General features: G+C 53.0%; 1 protein-coding gene across 2 annotated transcripts in view; it reads right to left on the reverse strand.

Annotated features, from left to right (window-relative positions):
* LOC122385871 (kinesin-like protein KIF21A) overlaps positions 1-22,306 on the reverse strand; it is a 79,081-nt gene that overhangs the window by 23,266 nt on the left and 33,509 nt on the right. For both annotated transcript variants that reach the window (XM_043374465.1, XM_043374466.1), the window contains exons 3-10: positions 11,119-11,341; positions 6,018-6,251; positions 5,473-5,697; positions 3,893-4,084; positions 3,482-3,590; positions 2,937-3,139; positions 2,226-2,415; positions 1,578-1,742 (exon numbers count right to left, since the gene is read on the reverse strand). In XM_043374465.1, the coding sequence (XP_043230400.1) occupies positions 1,578-1,742; positions 2,226-2,415; positions 2,937-3,139; positions 3,482-3,590; positions 3,893-4,084; positions 5,473-5,697; positions 6,018-6,251; positions 11,119-11,341 (1,541 nt within the window). The remainder of the gene's footprint in view (positions 1-1,577; positions 1,743-2,225; positions 2,416-2,936; positions 3,140-3,481; positions 3,591-3,892; positions 4,085-5,472; positions 5,698-6,017; positions 6,252-11,118; positions 11,342-22,306) is intronic.

Genomic DNA, 22,306 nt, shown 5'->3' on the forward strand with positions numbered 1-22,306 from the left:
CGGCACTGAAGGGGAACGTTGTCAGTCCGTCGGGGCGCCTTCCATCTCCTCTGTCTAGCCCCACAGGTTCTAAGACCGATGGTACGCCAGCGCTTGCCAGTGCTCGTTTAATGACGTCATTTAGGGCTGCGTGCCGTGGGAAGCGACCGGCGCTCTTCTTGCATGATAGGCCGTGGTGTCCCAGCCTGTCCACAGGGCATCCACATAGCTTGCATTGGTGGGGCTCACAGATGGGCAGGCCTAGTCGGAGGGCTACCGCTATACGAATGGTCTCGTCATCAATGTACAGTCCCAGGCTGGGGATTGGAGGTGCTTGCAGCCAGGCTGCAGTATGCGGCATACAAGCAGCACCGAGACGAGCGCGATGTATCTGATTGGCTCCGGCGATCAGGCGGTTAGCGGTGACAGTTGACGCGATGTCGTCCCAGGTCTTTTGGAGGCTGGCTGCCGGGCGTTCTGGAACAGTCTCGATGCCAGTTGCAGCCATGAACTGCTCCGTGGCTGGTTGCAGTGCCGCTGGCTCAGGGCCCGTGAAGGTTGAAGGGCAGATAGATAAGACCAGCGGTGCTGCAGCGGTGAGAGACGACAAGTAGCAGGGCAGAGCGAGAGCGTGCACGGAGCGCACGCCGAGCCCGCCATGCCTCTGGGGCAGTGCAGCCTGCTCCCAGGCCTCGTCTGTCAGTGCCACGTTACCAACTTCCTGGAGCGTGAGACGAACTGTGCTGTCGATTCGGGATAGCTCTGCAGGCTCCCGATAGGCTGGCGATGAACGTAGGAGATATTGCACTCGCGGGGCAGCTACGTACTTCGATAAGAAGAACAGAGCTGTGTGTCGATCGAGGAGGCGGAGTCGACTGCACAGCAGTTTGATAGTCGTGTGGGCTGCTCTGACAGAGTCGCCAAGCCCAGCCTCGTGTAGCGGTGAGCCGAGCAGTGTGAGCTGTTCAGGAGGGGTGGTTTTGATGCCGGCGAGGACTGACGAGATGGTGCTGATGACGCTCTGGCCTTCGGCTGGAGTGCCACCGATGGTGGTTAGCTCGCACTTTGATTTGTTTAGTTCTAGGCCGAGCTTTGGAAGTTCGGTACATAGAGTTCTAAGGTCTTCCTCCACTGTTGCCACTGGTCCTGCAATTGTGGCATCATCCAAGTACCAAAGGTTCAATGGAGACTTCAGGGATCGCGCGCAGCCATCCACCACCAGAGCGAAGAAGGCTGGACCCAGTGGATCACCCTGTTGGACTCCACAGCTGGACATGATGACGTGATCTCCGAAGTGGAGCGGCGATGGAGCGCTGTAGGCTTGATAGGCAAGCGGGTATACCTCTGGGCAACGAGTTCGTACCGCATTCAGCATCTGGTCTCATTTTTATCTGGTCCATTTTTCATCTGGTCCATTAATTGAATTGTAATCAATTAATGATTACAATTCATTAATTGTAATCAGTAACTTCAAGAGCAGCACGAAGTCCAATGTATCCCGCTCTATCCTCCTGCCTACACCACTACTCGTCCCGGCCCATGGCTAAACGCTATCTTTCAGCGGCAAAACCATTCTCCATCGGCACACCGCATCTCACCTGTGCCCGGGTGGCGGGGGCTGGTGCTGAGGCGCGACAGGTTCCGGTTGACACCGCGCTTCCTGAGCTGCTCGCATGTGCTCTCTGACTCCATCAGTCGGGCGCGGAGCTCCTCGATCTCCTGCAGGTACCGCGATACCAGCTCGCTGACATCCCCGCTGGGGTCTGTGGGACGGACAACGGTTACAGAAAGTCAGATCAGGTCGGGCTGGGTCGTGTCACCACACAGGGACGTTCGGATGACGTCTCTGAAAATCAAGATGAGAAAATAGAGTTACGTCATCAGATGAACTGCAGATTAAGCCCCAACGTTACAGCTTGACCTTATCAACGAGCGGACTCGTGAAGAAATTCGAACATTGATCGAATTGACCACGAATGGGATCGGATGAAACTTGGCTGATACGAAACAGACTTAAAATCACCAAACGGCTAAATTCCGTAGTTGAGAGACATACACTACAAACATACCACTCTAAACATACTAAAATTGTGCGTCTTCACTTTGCATTTGGTTACCAAAACATATTGTGTGGCAATTGAGCATCGCACCCCAACATATTTGTGTCTTACAAGCTACATCACCCGGCCCTAAATTCCACCGATTCCACGTTCCACGTTCCATTCCTTGTTCCATTTTCCACTTACCGGCGCCGATCCACTCTCCGGCGGCCTTCTCTGCCAGCAGCTGGGTGTTGCGCGCCGTCAGAGCCGTGATCGTCTCCTGGATGGCCTTGATGCGCGTCCGCAGGTTAGCGTTCTCGGTCTGCAGCATGTTGTTCTCGTGGTACATGTCGTTGATGGCCTCCGTGCCGTCCTCGGTCACCACCCGCTTTCCCTGCGGAGGAAAGGTGGGGGAGGGGGGCATAGAGACTTCATGTCAGGTCAGGAGATCGAGCATATAACACAAACATGTAAAAAACACACACACAGTTTGACGACAGAGTGGACATGGCGTCTCATTAATTACATATTTCGCTGGTTGCTCTAAAATATCAATTCACAGTTTATAGCAGGGTTTCGGAGTCGGAACCCGGAGTCGGAGTCGAAGTCGGAGTCGAGACAGCGCTACCAGTGACGACTCCGAAACCCTGGTTTATAGGCTCATCAAATGGCAGCCATCAGCAAACATGCCAACATTAAACTCAGTGAAAGTCATGGCAGTCTGACGCTCTTAACTGTCTTTACTTTATTCAGTTTGACCTTTACACCATCAATTCTTCACCTTCAGCTGTATTGAGTGCAGGCCAAAGTACAGTGGAGTACGGTGTACTCCATCGATTACTAAGCTGTTTGTGCTGAATGCAGGCCGAAGTACGGTGCAAAACAGTGTACTAGGTAGGTACATAAAGTTCTAACCTGTCTGTACTCCATGAGCTCGAGCTGCAGCTGCTGGATCTCCTGCCGCAGCAGTGAGATGGTGCGCGACGTCTTGTCCTGGTTGATGGTCACCCGGTTCTTGATGTTGCGCGCCCGGTTGGCGTACTTCAGCGTGTTGAGCGTCTCCATGAAATCGGCGTCCGAGGGCGACACGCAGGCTATCATTACCGTCCGACTGTTACCTGGAGGAGGAGCAGGCGACGGGGTAGGGTGTGTCAGTAAGCAGAGGCGACTGTAGCCACACAGCCGGGAGCGATGGAAGGACGAGTTCTAGCATCTGAAATGGGTGTTATGAACGCCAGAGTGAAGGGGATTAGAGCATTGGGTCAGCGAGGGTGATTATTCCCAGTCGGAGACAGAGGGATAACTAATTAATTCGCTAGGCACTGAGCTACCGGGCCTGCAACTACACCGATCCTCGCGGTCCGACAGCGACCATACACCGACTCCGATGGACTTGGACGGACTCCCAGCTTCTCCACCAAGGACTCATGACTCTGATGACTCTCAGTACCGACTGTTACCTCCGAGTGAGTCCTGCAGCAGCCGAGTCAACTTGGAGTCCCGGTACGGCACGTGAGAGATCTTGCGGGTCTCATCGCCAAGTGCAGAGATGACGTTACCCAGCGCCAGCTGAGGGCAGGGGAGGGACGGGGGTGATAAGTCCCTGGCGAGTCGAGGAATGCACAGGAACGAAGTTGGCCACAGTACACTGGGCCAACTATTTAACTGTTAAAACAAAAATTAATCCTCAAATTAAGTTAGTGGCAATCAAAATGAAACACACAAGATACCAGGATGCTGTAAACGGCTTTTCACGCTTTAACAATCGGATGACCAAGTTCGGACTTCCGAGAATTTCACATACTGCGAAGTGCGAGCGCATAGCTCGGTCATCTTCCGACCTGGTTCTTACGCTATCCCCATCAGCTCACCAGTCCGCAGTTGATGGAGATGCCCTCCTTGGCTCTGTCTCCAGTCGCTCCGGTCCTCTTCAGCCGCTCCGAGCCGGCCAGGTCAACAAAGTGGAACTTAGCCGAGAGCGTCTCGAACTCTGCCGGCTGCTCCTGCTCACCTCCCTCGCTGCTGCTGATCCCATCGGCCGACTCCGTCTCACCGGCAAAACCCTGGGGTTTGAGGTCAGGTCAGGTCAGGTCAGGTCAGATCAGATCGGGTTGGGTCGGGTACTGACAGCGCCACCAAACTCGTCTCACCGGAGAAACCCCATGAAGACAAGTAACGTCAGATTTCAGATTGTGTAAAAATGTTGAATGTTATGTCGCTAAGGTAGTCAGATAAAAATGAGATCGGCTCTACACTCGGGTCAAGCCGAACAATCCTTAGGCCTTGACACCAGTCGCGTGCATCACATGCCGGTGCAACAATATTCCGACTATGCATTTTAATGTGGAATAACGATGGATAAATCAATCGTGTTTCATCGTTGATCATTAAAATATAAAATAGGTATCATTAAAACTAGCAATGGTCGACGAGATATCTTGCGAGAAATGTGCGATGGCATTCTGTTGCGAAGCTCAAGTGTTTGGAGTCCAGTTAAGATGAATGAGATGAATGAAGTCTTTGTGAAGTGGACGCTAAAGCAAAACAAAGTCATTGAGGCGAATTAGCGCACACAGACACACCATGATATCAATTCGTGAAAATGCTTACCGTGATCGCGTACGTGTGCACGCGACAGTCTGGTATGTTGAGCGTGTTGATTTGCGCGCGAGATGAGAGGCCAAGGCTAGATAGCGTCGTCCCCATATTTTAGGCGATTCTGATACCGACTCGAAGTGACAAAGATCAAATTTCAATGACCTATATGCTCCACTCAATGTGTACACACCACTTCAAATACCACGTTACGGAGAGCAACAAGCTCATTCTGATCTCATCTCCGCCAATCTTGCGTTGATCTTCCGTCAATCAACGAGAAATAATAACAAATATGGCGCCAATGCGTCTCTTGACCTTGAAAAACGGCAAAACAACGCGCGCCACTAAATAAAATGAGTTAGCACTAAAAAAATAGCGATGTCACTAAATTTACAAAAATGCATACCTATTTCCACCAGAATCTAAGTTATAGTTATGTACAAGTTAAGACCTAAATTATGCACAAATAATGCCATTAGGTATAAAGTAAGCTGACCAATCGTAGCTTTGGTTTACTACATACCTCATCCGTTCGTTTTTAGGCTGCGACTGATGAAAGCTTTAAATGTGGGATTCCGCCCGATCCTATCCTTTGCTCTTGTCGATTACATTGCTGAGACTTGGGCTTAGCCGAAAAAGAACTCAAACAGAATTGTGGCAGAAATGGTGTGGCTCGGTTGCTGTTATTTGGAAAGCCCCATACCACAGGTCAGCTTGTCAGTGGTTTCAGCGCCTGCCAAAACTGAAAACTGTTCTGACTGCCGGCCACGTTTTGAGCTCCCACCCTAGCCCTTTCATTCCGTACGTCCCCCCCCCCTTCCCCGTTCGCCCGCTAGGTTCTCAGTATACTCACGCTGTCTGCTCGTGCCACGCGCATCTGTTTGATAATGAGCGTGAATATGGCGTGGCTGCGACTGCTCTGGACGTTCATCTGAGTGCTGGCCGTGGTGCGACTGAGCGCGCCCACGCGCAGACACTTGAGACAGTCCTCTGCCGAGGTGACGGCGCGACAGGTAACGCCCATCGTGTAGATCCCGCCGCCGGCGTCCTCGTGGATACGGATCGCAGACTTTCGGCCCTGGGGGTATATGTAACGCGTGCCAGATTAGCTCGCACTTAGTAAATTATTGATCTATAGATAGCTAGTCAAAGAACACAGTTAATGAAAAAAGCACGACATTCACCATACCAATCAACACTTTGTGGGCATGTGCAAAAATAATCGACTTAAAACCTGCAGAATATATTTCTGGCTGCCGGAAGCGTTCTAGGTACAAGCGCAGGTCCGCTGACCTCGGGTGAACTCCTCATCCTCCCCTGCCATTGCCCTCCGGTGCTCCCTGACCTCCCTAATGGCCTCCGCGCCCCTCCGCATCCCTCCACCGCCCTCACACTCACCCTGTTCACACCGGACTGGTCCAGCAGGTCGATCACCTCCTCGTTGTACAGCTCCATGAACTGGGCGCTGATCTTGAAGTCGGCCGCCGGTTGACCGGCCCTCCGCGCCGCCTCCTGTCTCTCCTGGATGCCCCTGAAGAGGTGGTCCACCGCTCGGGGGATGATACCGGCCGACTCCGGTCCGGCGTCCATCTCGAAACCGGTACCCATGGTGTATGTTTTACCAGAGCCCGTCTGGGAGAGAAGAGGAGGTTACTTCTCGTCTTTTAGGAAGGGCATTCCCATGTTGCCGCTCGGTAGATTCATTTTACTACTCCTAGTCATACACAAGATCGCTTCATACCGTCTCGCCAACGATCAGCGCACCTGCTGACTGCAATCGTGGCCCCTAAGTTCTCTCACACCACTCGCCACCCATCCCCCCCCTTCCCATTCCAACCCTGAAAGCCCCGGCCGGTCCCCAGTCCCGACTCCCACCCATCATAAGCCCCGGTCGGGCTGTCACCACGGGAGCGCCACCGTACGGCGGACTAGGCGTGGAGTGCTCTCAGGAGACCGTGTGGAGAGGGAGACAGGTTCCGGCGCCCAAGGGTGGTAGCGTGGAACGCTCGCATACCAAGTCAGAAGTCAGCGTCGGAGCGTCAGTGAGGAAAGCTGGACTAGGCTGACGGGTCGGGACCGGACGACAGAAACAGAACTGGTGACGTCTGTGAGACGTAAAAGGAGAGAGACGCACGCATGGGGTCTCCGGACTCCAGAGAGAGCCTATCGTGGGATCTCAAACGTCAGGGGTGAGACTGGAATTCGGACCAAAGTCACTGAGCTGGTTGAAGTTGACCGTAGAGAAAAACAGCCCCGCACTTGTCGGAGTAAAGTTCACCGATCTTGTATAGTCAGCAAGTTTTCTCGGTTCTGCCGACCTCTGGCTGAGCGAGCACCCACAAGAAAAACATACAGACTCGACGCATATCCAGACCGCTGTATACAAGAACACTTGACGTAATGCCTAGCCGAGCCACACATGCGTGCGGCACGTCCGGCCTATAGCCACTACAAACATAACCCCAAACGCACAGACGGCTTCGGAGTGGCAGTGACTGATAGCATGAGGGTACTGCTACACATCCGTCTGTCAACGGTAGCAACTCATTACAGTCCGACCTGAGATATAGCGTGGTCAGGCTATGGCCCCGGTAATAAACCGCCACACGCCAGACGAGGTCACAGCGGTCTCACACTGTGGAGCTCACAGAAGTCACACGCCCCAGGGGTCACAGGAGTCACAACGGTCACCGGTCACACTCGCAGTTGGATGTGGGACGCTTCCCGTACCAAATGCGTACTACAATGGCGCCCCTGTATTGTTCAGCACTCGTTCAAAACAATAAGGGGATGTTGATTGTTGGGGTACAAAAGTGTTGTCTTAATGCGCAGTGCATCTAGCCTAATCATTATCATAATGAGCCTAGTCATAATGAAATAAAAATGCGAATTTCATACTTGAAAAACAATCATAAGCCCTAGAAGTTCTTGTGTTAACGGGGTGAATAAACATCGTAACTGGTAATGTCTCAAACTCACATTCATCGCACGCACCAAGCACACGCAGTCACAAGCAACAAACAACAGGGCTCTCTGCAAATATAGCTGCTCGCCTGCTCGCTCGCCTCCCTTTCCTTCCCTTCGAAAACTATACGAACAGATCCCAGCTGTACCCCAGTAACGGTTTTGGGCCTAACAATGGGCCGGTCCTGTCCGCTCCCAGGCCTAGCGCCGATAGCTGCGTCCCGGCCTCCCCACGCCATGCCGGATGGACGGGAGGGCAGACCAAATAGGTACAGCGGCGGCGTCCGGCAGCCCGGGGCGGGGTCCCCGGCGCACAATGGAACCAGGCCCGGCCTCGGTCCCGTGGAGGGACGACGCTCCAGGGTCCAGACAGTACAGTCGTCGCACACAGCTGACTGCTGGGTCAGTAGGAACTGTTAGGGTATGGCCCAGTGCAACAGAGAACAACACAGTGAGGCTAGTTAGACAAAACAACACTATGTAGTCACTGCAACGACACGGTATTCCACGACAGAGATCAAAGAGCAGTAACCAAAACAGAAACCCGCTAAACACAAAGTGGATCTGCGACCGCATTGCAGACAAAATTGATCTCTCGCCGACACCGGCCAACAGTGGGCCACTTCACCGAATTGCTACCGTCGTTCTTTTGTCGAGTTCGCGGCGTGATGCGGCAGACATGAAACAGAGCAGCCGACACAAAACATCAATCCGGCGTGACCGGCTTTGATGTAGCCGCCACCGCGAGAAGGGGCAGAGATAGATACCGTTCCACATCCCAGAATTAACCGGCAGCAGACACGCTGCGGTAGCAGTAGTTGAAGAGGGCCTCAGAGACGTCAGATAGGTCGTCTGGGAGATTTACAGACAACCGAAAATGCAGAGGCTGAGCAGTGAGCACGGCAGACATGAATATGAATGCTTGCAGGCTAGCTCTCAGCATAAAGGGCTGGCTCTCGTAGATCGGTGTTGCGGGCACGAAATATGCAATTCAGAGCAGAGCTCCACTTGGCCAGCCCCAACAACCTGTCTGATGTAATTCAGTCACGGCCAAATTCGTTCGGCTGCCTGGCCGTCAAGATAGAAACTCTACATAACAATTAACAGGAGGGCGAAGCTGTGCCGTGAGAGCAAGAAACCTCACCAAGGGATCTAACGTCATATTCGCACCTTCTATTGTCTACCCGACACTTCGGTAATGTGTCTTCTCTTTTTACCCTTCCACACCTTTCGGCCTTGCGACTCGCGACAAAAACCGCCGGTAATAACGGTTCTCTCGACCTCGGTATTCGTCCCTCCACTGACGTCCCCTGGATGGCTCGCTGAGTGTGTTGTTTTCCAGCCTGGAGGCCGACGTTGACCGCCCACACGGCGTCGTCTCACATCAGACCGCAGGGCGGGTCCGTACTCCGGCTCAGCCTCCAGGTGAGACTACCCGACCAGACCACTGGATAAACAACCCGCGGTGAGAAGCGGGGAGAGATGGAAACAAGCCTTCACGGCGTCTGTTTTCTGATGGAAGCATCTACAGCAGAATGCAAATGCAGTGATGTGTTCTCTCGCTGTCTGATAAACCATCCGTGGGGACGGGGAGAAATGTCACCGAGTTCCCGGTAAGCTCGATGGATGCGACGCGATGTCACTAACAAACGTGGCCTAATGAATGAGACACGATGTACTGCTCGGCCGAATCACCGGGTAATTACACTCCTACCGGCGCGGTGATATATGGGTATTTAGCAATGGGCAGTGGTATATTCGAACATACGAGAATCCCACTGGGCCAGACCATTGCAGTATGCAGTAGCTAGGGGCGGACCGCAGCCGGTAACGAGCTGCCGGATAAAATAGTTTCGGCAATTTGTGTCGCCGACAAGAATAACCACTCCACAATGCTCCACCTTTGAGAGCACATGGGCCATTGTTGAAGCGGCACTAACTAGGTACTGAATTTAACAAGGGCCACTGGCTGCCATCGTCACAGGTAAAGGCGGCTGTGACACCAGGCTGCGACATTTATTGAACGAGGCTCAGCTGACTGTTCAGCGCGACTGACTTCATACAGCGGTTGGAAGAACATGGAAACCAAAGGCGCATTCGAGCGTCGCTTTATGGGGATGGCGTAGGAGATGACTGCCCAGGGAAAAATCTATCAAATAAGGTGGAACAATGTTTCGGGTTTGTATAGTCGACTACAGAATGATGTTCACTCCTCAGAAGCTATCAGTTGACCGGAGCGCTAAGTTATTTTTTTTTCTAAGCCGCCGCCCATGATCAGACGACCAGGAGTGTCCACCCACTGACCCACGCGACAACAGCATCTTACGTTAACACCTCCCAAGACAAAAATATGAAGAAAGTCGCGACACTCCCTGCTAAGAAAAAGGAAAGCAAACAAAAACAAAGCTAAATACAATACTTAGATAGTTAGTAAAATGTCAAAAGAAGAGGCAAAGAAGTCAAGACTAAATGTAGCTTGACTGGCCGCTACACCATTCCCAAAGAAGATAGTGAGAAGGAGAGAGTGATCCAGGGGTTAGTGGTAATAAGCGCATGCAAAGCTTGCATTATAGAAGAGGGACAGAGCCTAGTCACACCCGGAGGAGTCAGATCCTCACCGAAAAGGGATACCGAGCTAAGCAAGCTTGTTGCTCGGTAAACCCAGGTCGGTGGGAAGTATCGTAGGGCTGATTTACGTATTGCTACGTATCCAGGAGAACTTAAGTGTGACTTGTAAGTACACAAACCAAGACGAGACGACCGGTATACAAATAGCAAGTAATGTAAATAGCAAGAAAGCTAGGTCATTGAGCGATGGCGATGATTCAAAGACATACAGTTAGTACTGTACGTACTGTATGGTGTTTATAGGGAGAAAAAGCAAAGCTTAACAAAAGAAAAGGGCAAAACAAAAATGTGGGATAAAAGTTCGAGAAGAAGTAAAAGACAAACAAAAGTTGTGCCGTTTATTACGCAATTAAGCGTGTCGATTGTGAGCATTGGGACAAAGCTATACTTTGTGAACTCAGCCCGTGTGATGCGGCACAGCCTACCACTCCAGGCAAATAATTGCCTGTGAAAAGTGGAACATCATTCTGTAGTCGACTATACAAGAGTCGTCTGACATGAGAACCTACGAAGAATATAGATGGTTTGGAATTCAGCTGCAGTGTATCTCGGAATATGAAAAAATGTAGCAGGAGCTTATAAAACCATCCAAAACTGAGAAGAAACTTGCCTGTTTGACATTAAACTAGCATTGCAGAGGAATACTAATTTGACATCTGCCACGCGCACCCATTCACCAGGTCTTGATGGAAGAACGTGACTCCCTTCACATCGATCTAGCCGAATCGGAAATAACAGGTGATTGCTATTCGTCTCGCGCACAGCACAAACATCTAAACGTCAGCGTTAATATCACGAGTAAACTACCCACCGCACCTGGCGCGGACGCGTGCCAATAACATCTCAATCACTAGGGCGTAGTCCTCAGGTCCTCAACACTCACAATACTCAACACTCCGCTACTCACCTGTCCATAGGCCAGGATGGTGGCGTTGTAGCCGTCCAGACATCCCTCGATGAGCTGCTGCGTGCACTGGCTGTAGATGTGCTCCTGTTCCGAGTCCATGTCGAACATATAGTCGTAGGTGAAGGCTTTGTCGGAGCCCAGCCACACCTGCGGCTCGCCGGGGGTGACCGAGGTACACACCCGGCACATGTCGATCTTCTCGCGCGAGATCAGCGGCCGGATCCTGCCGGAGAGAGAGGGGGAGGTCAGAACGTTGGAGGGTCAAACACAAGTCATTGGAGGGGCGCAGACAGGTCTCACAGGTAGCAGACAGATCGCGGTCAATGATAATGCTTCTCTTAACTGAATTCCCGTCCGGAAGTCGTCAGATTCCGGTAATATATCAAGAGGCTTATGTGAGCATATTTAGCTAATACGGTGTAAGTACCAGTAGGGATTAAGCTATTAAAACTCATATCAATCATCATATAATCATGTCCTTGTCTTTTGAAATGGAATCTCTTCATAAATCCCTAATGTGTGATTGCTTTATTTATCTCTCAGACTCGAGACGTACCAGAATTAAGTTATTATATCGCCTCCAAAATCAGTCAGTAGACACTGAGGTCTCACAAAACGGTGCCTTGTCAATCAGCCGAGGAGCTTTACACCCACGATAGCGGTTTTATGACACATATTAGTGTGTGTCAATCATCCAGAGTGGCTAGTAGAGAGACTACATTTAACAGGCTCTGAGGGTTCAGAAGCATCTCAGTGAGAAGAGGGCGAGTTTATTCACCAATAATTGGTTGGAATCGGCAAACACTGCGGCGATGGGCTCTTACACGATAGGCGACAGGGGCACCACCCTATAATCCAGCTTAACCAATAACAGAAAGCCATTAGGATAATATGTAAGCTGTGACGATGCCACGATAAACGCGCGTTCATACACAATCTGAACAGCTCCCTCGCCCACACTTTGCTCTGCTCGGATAAAATTTTAAGCGTGATAAAACTCGCTCCGGGATTACGAACAATCTCTCGAACACCTACTCAAGGGTTCACTCTGGTATGCGGCGCAGACCCAGCCACGTGCCCCTAGCCCAGCCGAGGACAGTGCCCCTTCCTCTGTGGGAGGACAGGCGGTGGGAGGACGAGGAACGGCGCCAGGTCCTCGCAGCGTGCCGAGGACAATGAGAGGAGCGGCGCGAACATGGTGAGCTCTGGGTCCCGCCTCTGCAGCTCAGACTTACAATATTGCTAATGTCGCCTCTCTGCTGAGTGCTGAGCTCGTCAGTCCTCTCACTGCCACTCTACATAATTTCCCAGAGAGATTAGCGGACAACCTCCGCATAAATTAGCATTTCAGAACCCTTTCTACCCTGAAATAATCATGCCAACATAAGAGTGCTTTGCATTTTGCATCCTGCATTTACGTCATGTTGACTGTTTTACATGAAAAGTCGTACGCAAATAAGCATGGAAAATGTTGCTCCCATTTAGGACGGCTGGTTGGAATATTTATTTACAACCATAGCTGTGATTAATAATCACTACGTACTACGTTCACAACAAAGATGACTGTGCATTATTCCAGCGAGGAGCTTCAATGCTAATGAATGAAAACCTGGACTCGATGGCACTTGCGTCACTGGTGACTGACAGCGCAGCTGGTCCTACCGTGGCGGTAAGACCTCATCCTCTCCGCCGCGCTGTATGACGAATGTCGGCCGCTGGATTGGGACAGGCTCCCGCCGCACGTGGCCCCAATCCGGGCTGGCACGCGCCCCTCCCGTCCCAGTCTGGAGCGTCACCAGCTGGTGATCTGACCTGCTCGCCGGGTCACCGCCCGCCCGCGGGTGGAGTCTATCGGCAGCCCGCCTGCGGCCGGCCGGACCCTCCACCCACCCACCGGCCTCCAGATGGCCCCCGGTGTCGCAACGGGGCGTCAGCGGCTCAGCGCGCCTCCGAGCGACCCGATAGCATCAGCGGCGCTGGGCGTCGACAGTGATGACAAATGTCAGCTCGCGCCACCGCTGGCCCGGCTCCCCGGAAGCGCCGTCCCCGCTGCCCCCTCCCGGAGCTACACAGGCAGGCATTATGCGGCCGGCTGTACTGAGAGACATTTATCAGATGCAGATGTGTCCAGTAGCTGCGTGTCTGCACGCTCCTGGCAGCGACCCGGATATCGGAGGGTTACCAGGGGCGCAGCTGGGCGGATACCGGCCTCCAGTGTCCATTTAGATTGGTGAAACATTCATGAACTGTGTGACCGCAAACTGCTCCTGTCAGGGTGGCACCTGGAACGAGGACGTGTGCCCCCACTACAAGGTCAGCCGGCGCGTGCCAGCGGGCGACACCGACCACAGACCGTGTGTCGCGTGCCCGCACCCGCTCCTCCTCCCCAGCCCCCGCCCGGGCGCAGAGGCCATACGATGCTCACCCCCAGGGAGGGGAGCGGATCAGGTATCATAGGTCGGGTCGGTGCCGCCGAGCAGCGGCAGGCGACAGGCGACAGACTGCTCTGCACTCGGCACGATAGAGACGTAAGCAAATCGCAATGCATTGGAATCGCACTAGTTTTACACTAAAGCATTGCTCACATTAACGTTCAATTTCAAACTAAGTGGTCTTTTAAATGGCTAAGCAAGAGCAGCTAAAAATGCAAATAAAAAATAATGGGCGAAATTCTGCTGGAGCTGCATGACATTCTGTGTTAAAAATTCACTTTCACTGAAAGCCTTTTATAGCTGATCGTCTTAATTATCATCGCTTTTAAATGTAATGACCCAAGCGCAATTCGCAACGACTCTCCGGCAACACAGCTGGCGCCGTGTCAGAGCTAATGGCATTGCCGAGTGGCAGCCTGGCTGCTAAGGTCACTGTGTCGACAGGCCGGCGCCGGGCCGTCTGGAGCCAGCCGCGGCTCGGGCCAACTACGCCGACCATTTCTGAGGGGGCCCCAGCCAGCAGAAAGGTCGACAGCGGCCCGACTGGAGACAGTCGTGGCTCTGACCAGTGACTAACTCTGTCGACCATTTCTGAGAGAGCCTGGGGCTTCAGCCAGCAGCGGTCGGGGGAAGCCGTCAGATGTCGGCCACAGCTCGGGTCAGCTTAACCCTATTCCTGGCGGGCTCCGCCGGGACAAGAAACTGGCGGGGGGGGGGGGGGCCGATTCGGCCCCCCCTGAGATCTCGAGAACGAAGCAAGATAGCGACAAACGGTAAACGGCATCGGATACGCACGGTCAAGATCTACAATTTTTACAAATTTTTATAATTTTTACAATTTTTTACGCTAGATATGGAGAGAGTTTTTCTCGAATAACTTTCGACTTAGTCAAGATAGGAACAAACTAAGGGCATCATCGTGATCCTCTCGTCAATCCGCATCGAATGATATATATGTTGACCTCGCAAGGTCAAGGTCAAAGGTTGACCTCAGGTCACGTGACTTCGAGGTCATCATGTATATCATTCGATGCGTCTTGACGAGCTGAACACAATGAGACCATCCACGCGTCTGTATCTTGTTCCTGTACGGAGTTATTGGCCAAAAACCTTTGGTGACCTTTGATGACGTCACATGACCTCACAGCTGCCCAACAGCAAACAGACCTCAAGGTAGTGAAGGTTGATCGTATATGAAGTCATGTATGTGTGTCAGAAGTGGTATGATTATTGAAGTGCGTGAAATTATTCCACGCGGAAATAATTGTACGTACAAATTTGTTTGGAGAGTTTTGGGAATAAACGAGAGACTTTTGGGCGCTACTGGTGTTCGGTTGTTTAAATTCTATTACAAGCTATTTCGGCCTTATCTCGGTCTAGTTACGGTATTGTATAAATAAGGGAAAATTCGACAGGGAAGATAAAGAAAGCTAAAAATGGCGAAGAGGCAAGACACGACAACGAACCAACGATCGATTCGATTTTGTCCAGTTTGGATACCGGTGCTGGAGTCCGGTGATGGTAACCGGCGATGGAGCCCGGTGATGGAGACCGGTGATGGAGCCCGGTGGTGGAGCTCGGTGATGGAGCCCGGTGCTGGTGACTGGTCGTGGAGCCCGGTGCTGGAGACCGGTGCTGGAGGAGCCCGGTGATGGAGCCCGGTGCTGGAGACCGGTAATGAAGACCGGTGCTGGAGACCGGCGATGGTGCCCGGTGATGGTGCCCGGGTGGTGAGCGGCGAGTGCTCCGGTTTGTTGACCGATTAAGGTGCACGGTTTGGCCGCGGTTTTATGACCGAAGATAATGTTTTTGATATTTTGTGTGTGTGCGTTTTAGTGATCTTGAAGATCAGAGGGGCGTGTGTCAGAAGTGGTATGATTATTGAAGTGCGTGAAATTATTCCACGCGGAAATAATTGTACGTACAAATTTGTTTGGAGAGTTTTGGGAATAAACGAGAGACTTTTGGGCGCTACTGGTGTTCGGTTGTTTAAATTCTATTACAGTATGGTATATGGGGCCATTCCGACCCGTTTTAGTGGTAAAAACAGGGAGTTGATTTTTCCCCCATTGACTTATAATGGGGAGGTCGCGAAACTGACCTGACCTTAGGTCACCGATATCAAAATTCCGAGATATAGAAATTGCACATACTGGTACCCTAACTAAAGCCTGAAGAGAAGAAATTGATCGGTCAAAAACTCTAGCTCTGGCGTGATTGCAAACTTTTCTGAGGTAGGGTCACCAAACCGCCTCTGGTGACCTGACCTGAGGTCAGATCAGCTCAAAATTTTCAGACATGTTGCGTAGAAGCCTTTTAGGAAAAGTCAGAAAATTTGAGCTTCCTAGCTCAACGCGTTTGGGAGAAATAACCAAAAAACCTCAGGGGGGCTCCTGAGGCCCCCCCCGCCAGGAATAGGGTTAACCGACCGGCGACCATTTCTGAGACAGCCCCAGCCGCGGCGGAGATCGGTTGTCCACAATCAAATCCACCGGGACAGGAGCCGCGCTGTCTGCCGTAACTCGGTAAGGTCACAATGTCCACCGCTGTCCTCAGAGACCCAACTCGTACGGAGACGCTGACAGCCGGTGGGGAGGGCTGTTCCAGCCAGCGGCCACACAGCACACACCTGCCGTCAATGAAGACGGTTTACTTTTTGTTGGTGGTGATGAACCCGTTAGAGTCCGACACAACGTGGAACGGAACGCCCAGACCGGACGGCAGCGGTGATACAATTGCGAGTTGCGACGTCTATCAGATCGGAGACAATGGTTTATCTTCTCAAGCCGTGGATCATCCGTGTGCTCCTTTTTCTCACTATATCGCACACGCGTTTTAGCTCCAGCCTGTTACAATCTGACTTCAGGTCATTGTTTCTGGTGTTACCCCATCTCCCTGGTATAAGACGGCAGCGCGGGCTAATATCATCGCCCCCCTCCCCACCCATCAGCCGAATGCAGCAAGTCTTCGGCAGCTCCCAGCCCACTCCCCTGACCTTCTGGCCACCAAGACCCATCACCCTTCAGCGGTCACCGTTCGCACCTCGACACGGCGTTACGGCACCAGCTGACAATGATATGCAGCCATACACGGCACAGTGCTCATACATGTGTCGAGCAGCACTGAAGCCGTGTCTCCTGTCTGTCATACCGCTGCTCGAAGGGAGCTGGTGCGGGAAGGGCTAAACGAACATCTGTCCGTGGTCGTCTCTCTGCTCTTCGTGTTTTAAATCGCGGCTGAGTGGAATGAGTAGGATGAGGTGTGATATGATATGAATGAAAGCACTGTTAAGGTTTTAACTCAAGCCGGTTAGCCCCTTGCTACCACGCTTACTTTATCGTTCAAGAAATCACTTTCATTACCATTATCACTAAGCCTACGCCCAAAACTGTGCGACGTTGCCGGTAGCTACTAGTGAGTAGTGACTCCACCTATGACGACCGTTTTGTTTTTCACGGCACGAGGACGAGGTCGCTGTATGACAAGCCGTCCATTCAGTTTCCTGCATGTCTCGGCCGATCACCTGTGAGTTGGGAGCCGGTTCATCGAGCCGACCCGGTGCAGTGACTGCCACAGTCGAGCCCCGTCGACCGGATGCCTGCTGCCTACCGAGCGGCAGACCCGTGCCAAAAACCGGTTCGAAGGCAGCCGGCGGTGATGCCACGGACGGCACTCTCACTGAAAGGCTGGTTTTTGCTTTCAGCGCCGTCACGGTGCGGTTGCAGGAACGTGGTTTAAACTGCACGTGTTGGCTTACAGCAAACTGGATACGGTCATACCGAGCATCGCTAAGCATGGATATCAAATCCGCCAACTGGCAATCGATTCATTAGCATGTCCCACAATAGAACCGATTAACGTTACAATGACACACATCCAGCGACTGGCCCACGGAGCACTCAGTGGCCAAGGCCAGACTCGCCCACACCGGCAGATTAACGTCCGTCGTAATCCAAAGACCCAGTAAATGACTGCACCGTCAGACGTCGTTAATCCGCATCACTAACAAACGTGTCCATGACAACTAAGATACTGCCACGCCAGCGCCCGGCGCCGTCGTATATGCAATAGCGACCACCTGTGCTCGTTAGTTGTTCCCATTTTATAACGGAGCGTGCGTGACCGGCCCCTGGGTGGTGCCTATTTGTGACAATGGCTACCGAAGCCTGGAGCGCGACACGGTAGCCTGGGAGCGGGCTGAGAGACCATCCAGTAGGCAGGGCGGTGGGTCAGCGGCGCCCAACAGCGGCCCACGGCGGCCCACACACCCTGCCGCCCGGGGTGGCACAAACGCCGGCCGAGGAATTAATGATCAGACGGTCAAGGCAACTAATCATTGCCAGGCCATCTGCACTGATCGCGCCTCGTCACTGCGCACCTCCCCTGGTAATATTCCATTCCGAGAAATTATTGCTACAAATTACAATCAACGCAGTGACGGCGGATTCCAGGAGAGAAGCACTAAATCCACTTACAGATGAAACGGAACTAAATCTGGTCGGCGTCCGCAACCCGGAAAGCGACCGCTTCCCCTGAACCTTGAACGAGTTCGGAGCATCATAAAACTTTCAGAGCGAGCAACAGGCCGACACTCCTGAAAGTCACAGATTTAAGCGGTAACGCCCAGCCTTATCCGTAAGGCGGGCAGCACGTGCACTGCACAGTGCACAAGTGCCTTCAAACAGCCACGGAAAGACGCAGCTGGCAACAAACGCCGGCATGCGTGATTATCATACTCACTGGAAACCACGCGACCATTATTCTGGCGCCCAGGGCTAACTCGAGTGGAAAATCCGTCGGATTTATTCAATTTTACACAAGTACCGACTACCGTCAATATACCGGAATGATGTGGAAACGATAGACACTACGGCACTAAAGAGACCCCTCTGCCACTTCACACATTGGATGGTGTAGTTGACGGGCCGTCGTCGTCCGTTCGGTCGGTCGGTCGGGGGTCGACAAACGCTTGGCGGATCGATGGCTCGATCCTCTTCGGAGGGCCGCACAAAAGAACAGCGGTGTGACAGAGCTGGCGACCGAGCCGGGAGGGAGCTGCGTTCGACAGAACAGGGACACGACAGTCACGGAACAGGGGTTCAGTGAACAGAGGCACTAAATACAAAACGGAAACAGCAGCACGATTCACGTCTGAGACATGGCTGACGACGCTATAAGGTGGCAGGAAAAGTGCTAAACAAAGGTAGGTATGTGACAAAATCCCATCGCTTGACAACACCAGGAAAGGGCAAGCACGGTTTATGCTTGTTATAACACGGCGACAGACTAGTTCAGCAGCAACTCCAGCAGAATCACGGACTCAGTAAGAAGTTCAAACAATGTCAGGTCGAGCTGTAGACCGTCGAGCAATGTGAGGAGCATTGAACCAGACATGATACATTGGGGACGGGGTAACAGAAAACGTTAAAGGGAAAAAATGAAAAAGTAGTAATTCAGGAATAACGAATATAAGGGTGTGTGCATAGTGCATACCTATCTTTGGCGAGGCGTAAATGAAACGGACAAATTGATAAATAAGAAGCGACAGTTGTATGAACTCATTAGATGAGGGTAAGAGTGAACGGATGAATGAATGAATGAATGGATCAAGGAATGAATGGATGGATGAAATCGAGAGCGAGCGTCGACGAAATGGAAATGGAAGAAAGAGCAGCCGGTGCGAGCGGCGCACCGAGCGAAAGCGAGAGCGGCAGAAATTTATACACGAGCTCTCCGGGACTGAACAAACATCTGGCTGGCCAGACCCCGGGAAACGCTGCCATTTACATTCTGTAATGCGGCGCTCACTGCGCTGCACCCAGTACACAACAACAACAGGCACCTCCAATCGGCCTATACAGACAGCCCGGCAGCTCTGCGCAGCGCCAGCCAGGCACAATCGCGCTCCACTCCACGGATGGCTGCCGCGCGCTGATGCAAAACAGACGTCCCCGAGCGGCCGTCCAGGACCGGCGGACGCGGTAGGGACGGATGGACGACAGGCGTGGACACCTGGCGTGATACAGGGGCAGGCTTTGGAGGGACCCTGTCAGGGTGCACCCGACAGCAGCTGACGCTACCGTCGCCCCACAGCGATGAGACTCAAGTAGGCCTCTCTGATAATGCGTCTACCAGTGAGGCAAAAACGCTTCAGCAGTCCCTAGAAGCGGTTCTCGTAACTGATCTTCGGGACCGGTGAATAACTGAAAATTGCATGTAACATTCAAAAAATAGTTGAACAGATTTTTGATGCTCTGAAAAGGTCTTGAAGCCGATGATAGATGATCGCATGTGTCTGAAAGTGGACCCTGTGTAGCGCCAGGTGGCCTTCAGTGGCTACTGTGGATACCGCTGGCCCCAGGTGATGGTGTCAGATGCCTCCTGTTCCCCAAACAGGCCCCAGATGGCCCCGGAGGCCGCCTGCCTCCCTGCCGCCCCGATATCAGACGTGGGGACTGGGGCGGTAGGCTGCCCCTGTGAATATTGATCGGTGTGGCGTCTCAACGGAGCTGGTTCCTGTAAATAGAGCCGGCGGCGACCACCGGCAGCCATGCTTCTTCGCCGCGGCTGCCGCCGTCAGACCGTGATAACAATTATCAGCCGGGAACGCCCCAGGGCGCCGGCGGAGTGGAATGGAATGGAATAGAATGGACGGAGATCGTCTGGATAGGCGGTGAACGGCAAGCAGGCGTCAGAGGCGGCAATCCTCAAAGATGGGGGAAAGTCAGCTATCCGGGGAACGGCAGAACTTAATTGTAGAGTTTGTCCTAAGTTAGGCGGCGCGGGCAAAGCGGAAGGAGCCATGAGCTGAGCACCGAACAAGACGACACGACGCAAGCGGAAGGCGATCATAGATGGCCGACAACATGCTAAGTGACGTGGGTTAAAATGGAGGGTTCGATGCTGCCATGAAAGAAGCATATCAGCGACAATAAATCAAAGGATAGACACAGCCGGTATACTGCTCGGAATCAATCACAGGGGAAGGGGTGTTGGTCAACAATAAATGACCTGCAATCGTAATCAAACAGTACAACACATTGTCGAGTACTTACTATCTTTCATAGCAGGGCGTGGCAGCCCGAAGTTCCGATAAACGTATCGCAACCTTTTCACCCCACCCCTGACTGCAGCCTTTGGCCACGTCTGGGTGCTCATTGAGAATAGATAGGCTGTGAAGTAAAAGTCGCCGCTCATCATTCACAGATGAACTATGTCCACTGCCGTCGGTGGGGTGTTGAGGGGAGGGGAGGGAGAGCTCCACCCGACTCCCCGCCGCAGTGCGACACTCGAGCTCGATGGGGTAGACTCCGCACTAACCCCGCCCTCCGGTTGAAACACTCGTCACGAACTTCTGCTGCTTGGTCACATGCAAGGCTCCTCCCACCTCTCAATCATGTTCACGACTCTCGTCAAGACAGCTCTACGCTCTCCACACGCACTTGCTCTTCCCCTACCCATCCTTCTGTCCTCTTCCTCCTCAGCGTTTCACCATCTCCGGCCACTCTTCCCCAACACTTCAACCCAAGGTACTCACTAGAACCAACAGAAGCGTCCACCGCTGGGTCATCTGAACCCCCCCCCCCCCCCCCGACAGGATCAGATGTCACCTCACGGACAGCCAGTGACCCTGACACGGGCCGCAGGAAGGACACTCCTCGCTCCTGTCCACAGCCACACCTGACGGCCGAAAGTTGACACCACCGGCGACCTCAGGCACTGGACAAGCAGCCGTGACTGTTCAGTGTTCTGTGTGCCCACCCGGCACTTGGCCCAAGAGCCGGTGGGTTTACCGAGCTGGCCGTGACGGTCGGCGGGTCCGTCGAGTGTCGACAGTCGACACACCTGTTATTTGACACCGACGGCGGACGATGCTGTTGTGCAACGTGCCACTGCGCAGCCAGAAAAAAAGGCCGAGACTGTGCGACAAAACCACAAGGACGGTTCTTTGAAAAAGCGGTAGCAGGTAAGCATGTCACCTAATTCACTGCTGGGAGCAAACCATGCTAAGATCATTGACAAGTATATAAATAAACCTAAGCAAAGCGTTTTCAGCTCGGTCTCCCTATTGGCTGACTGACCCACTCTGCATCCTGGTCCGTCTGTTCTTTCTCCATACCTCTCCCCTAGCCTGCGATTCATCAGCGAACACTGGCCACTTGCCCACCGACCCATCCCTCCCGTCGCGTGGTGACGAGTCCGCGACACGCACACTCGGCGGCACGCACAGCGTCCGAACGCAGCCGTCCGGCCAGCTGACGGGGTCACTGCCCTGCCGACCGGCGACGGACGACCTGCCCCTCCCGGCGGTGGGCGGCGGAGGGACGGATGGCCGCCCCGCTCCGCCAGCACGACTGATGAGGGAGCTCATTAGCCGACGAACAGGCAGACAGACGGATGGGACGGCAGTGGGAGGCGGCAGAGAGGCGGCAGCGTCGCCTCCTTCCGGACACTCGCTCTCTGCCACCTGCCATGTGACAGACTGTCACCTGTCATATCGCATTGTCACCAGTCATGCGAGTGCCACCCCTCGACCACCATTGACGGTTCTCACCGAATGTCAACACCCATGTCAACACCGCTACGATATCACATGCATGGCATTCAGGGCGCACAGTCGCATGATAGCTATCCTGATTCCTGGTGCTTCATGAATGCGAAATGTAGGTCGGTGATTTTGTCTACCCCTTGTAACCATGACACACCTCCGAGGAAGTCACTTTTGCGAGCAGTGGAGGTCGAGAGGCGCTCAGAGT

Source organism: Amphibalanus amphitrite, unplaced genomic scaffold (assembly GCF_019059575.1).
Source record: "Amphibalanus amphitrite isolate SeventyFive unplaced genomic scaffold, NRLGWU_Aamphi_draft 000234F_arrow, whole genome shotgun sequence".
Lineage (NCBI taxonomy): Eukaryota > Metazoa > Arthropoda > Thecostraca > Balanomorpha > Balanidae > Amphibalanus > Amphibalanus amphitrite.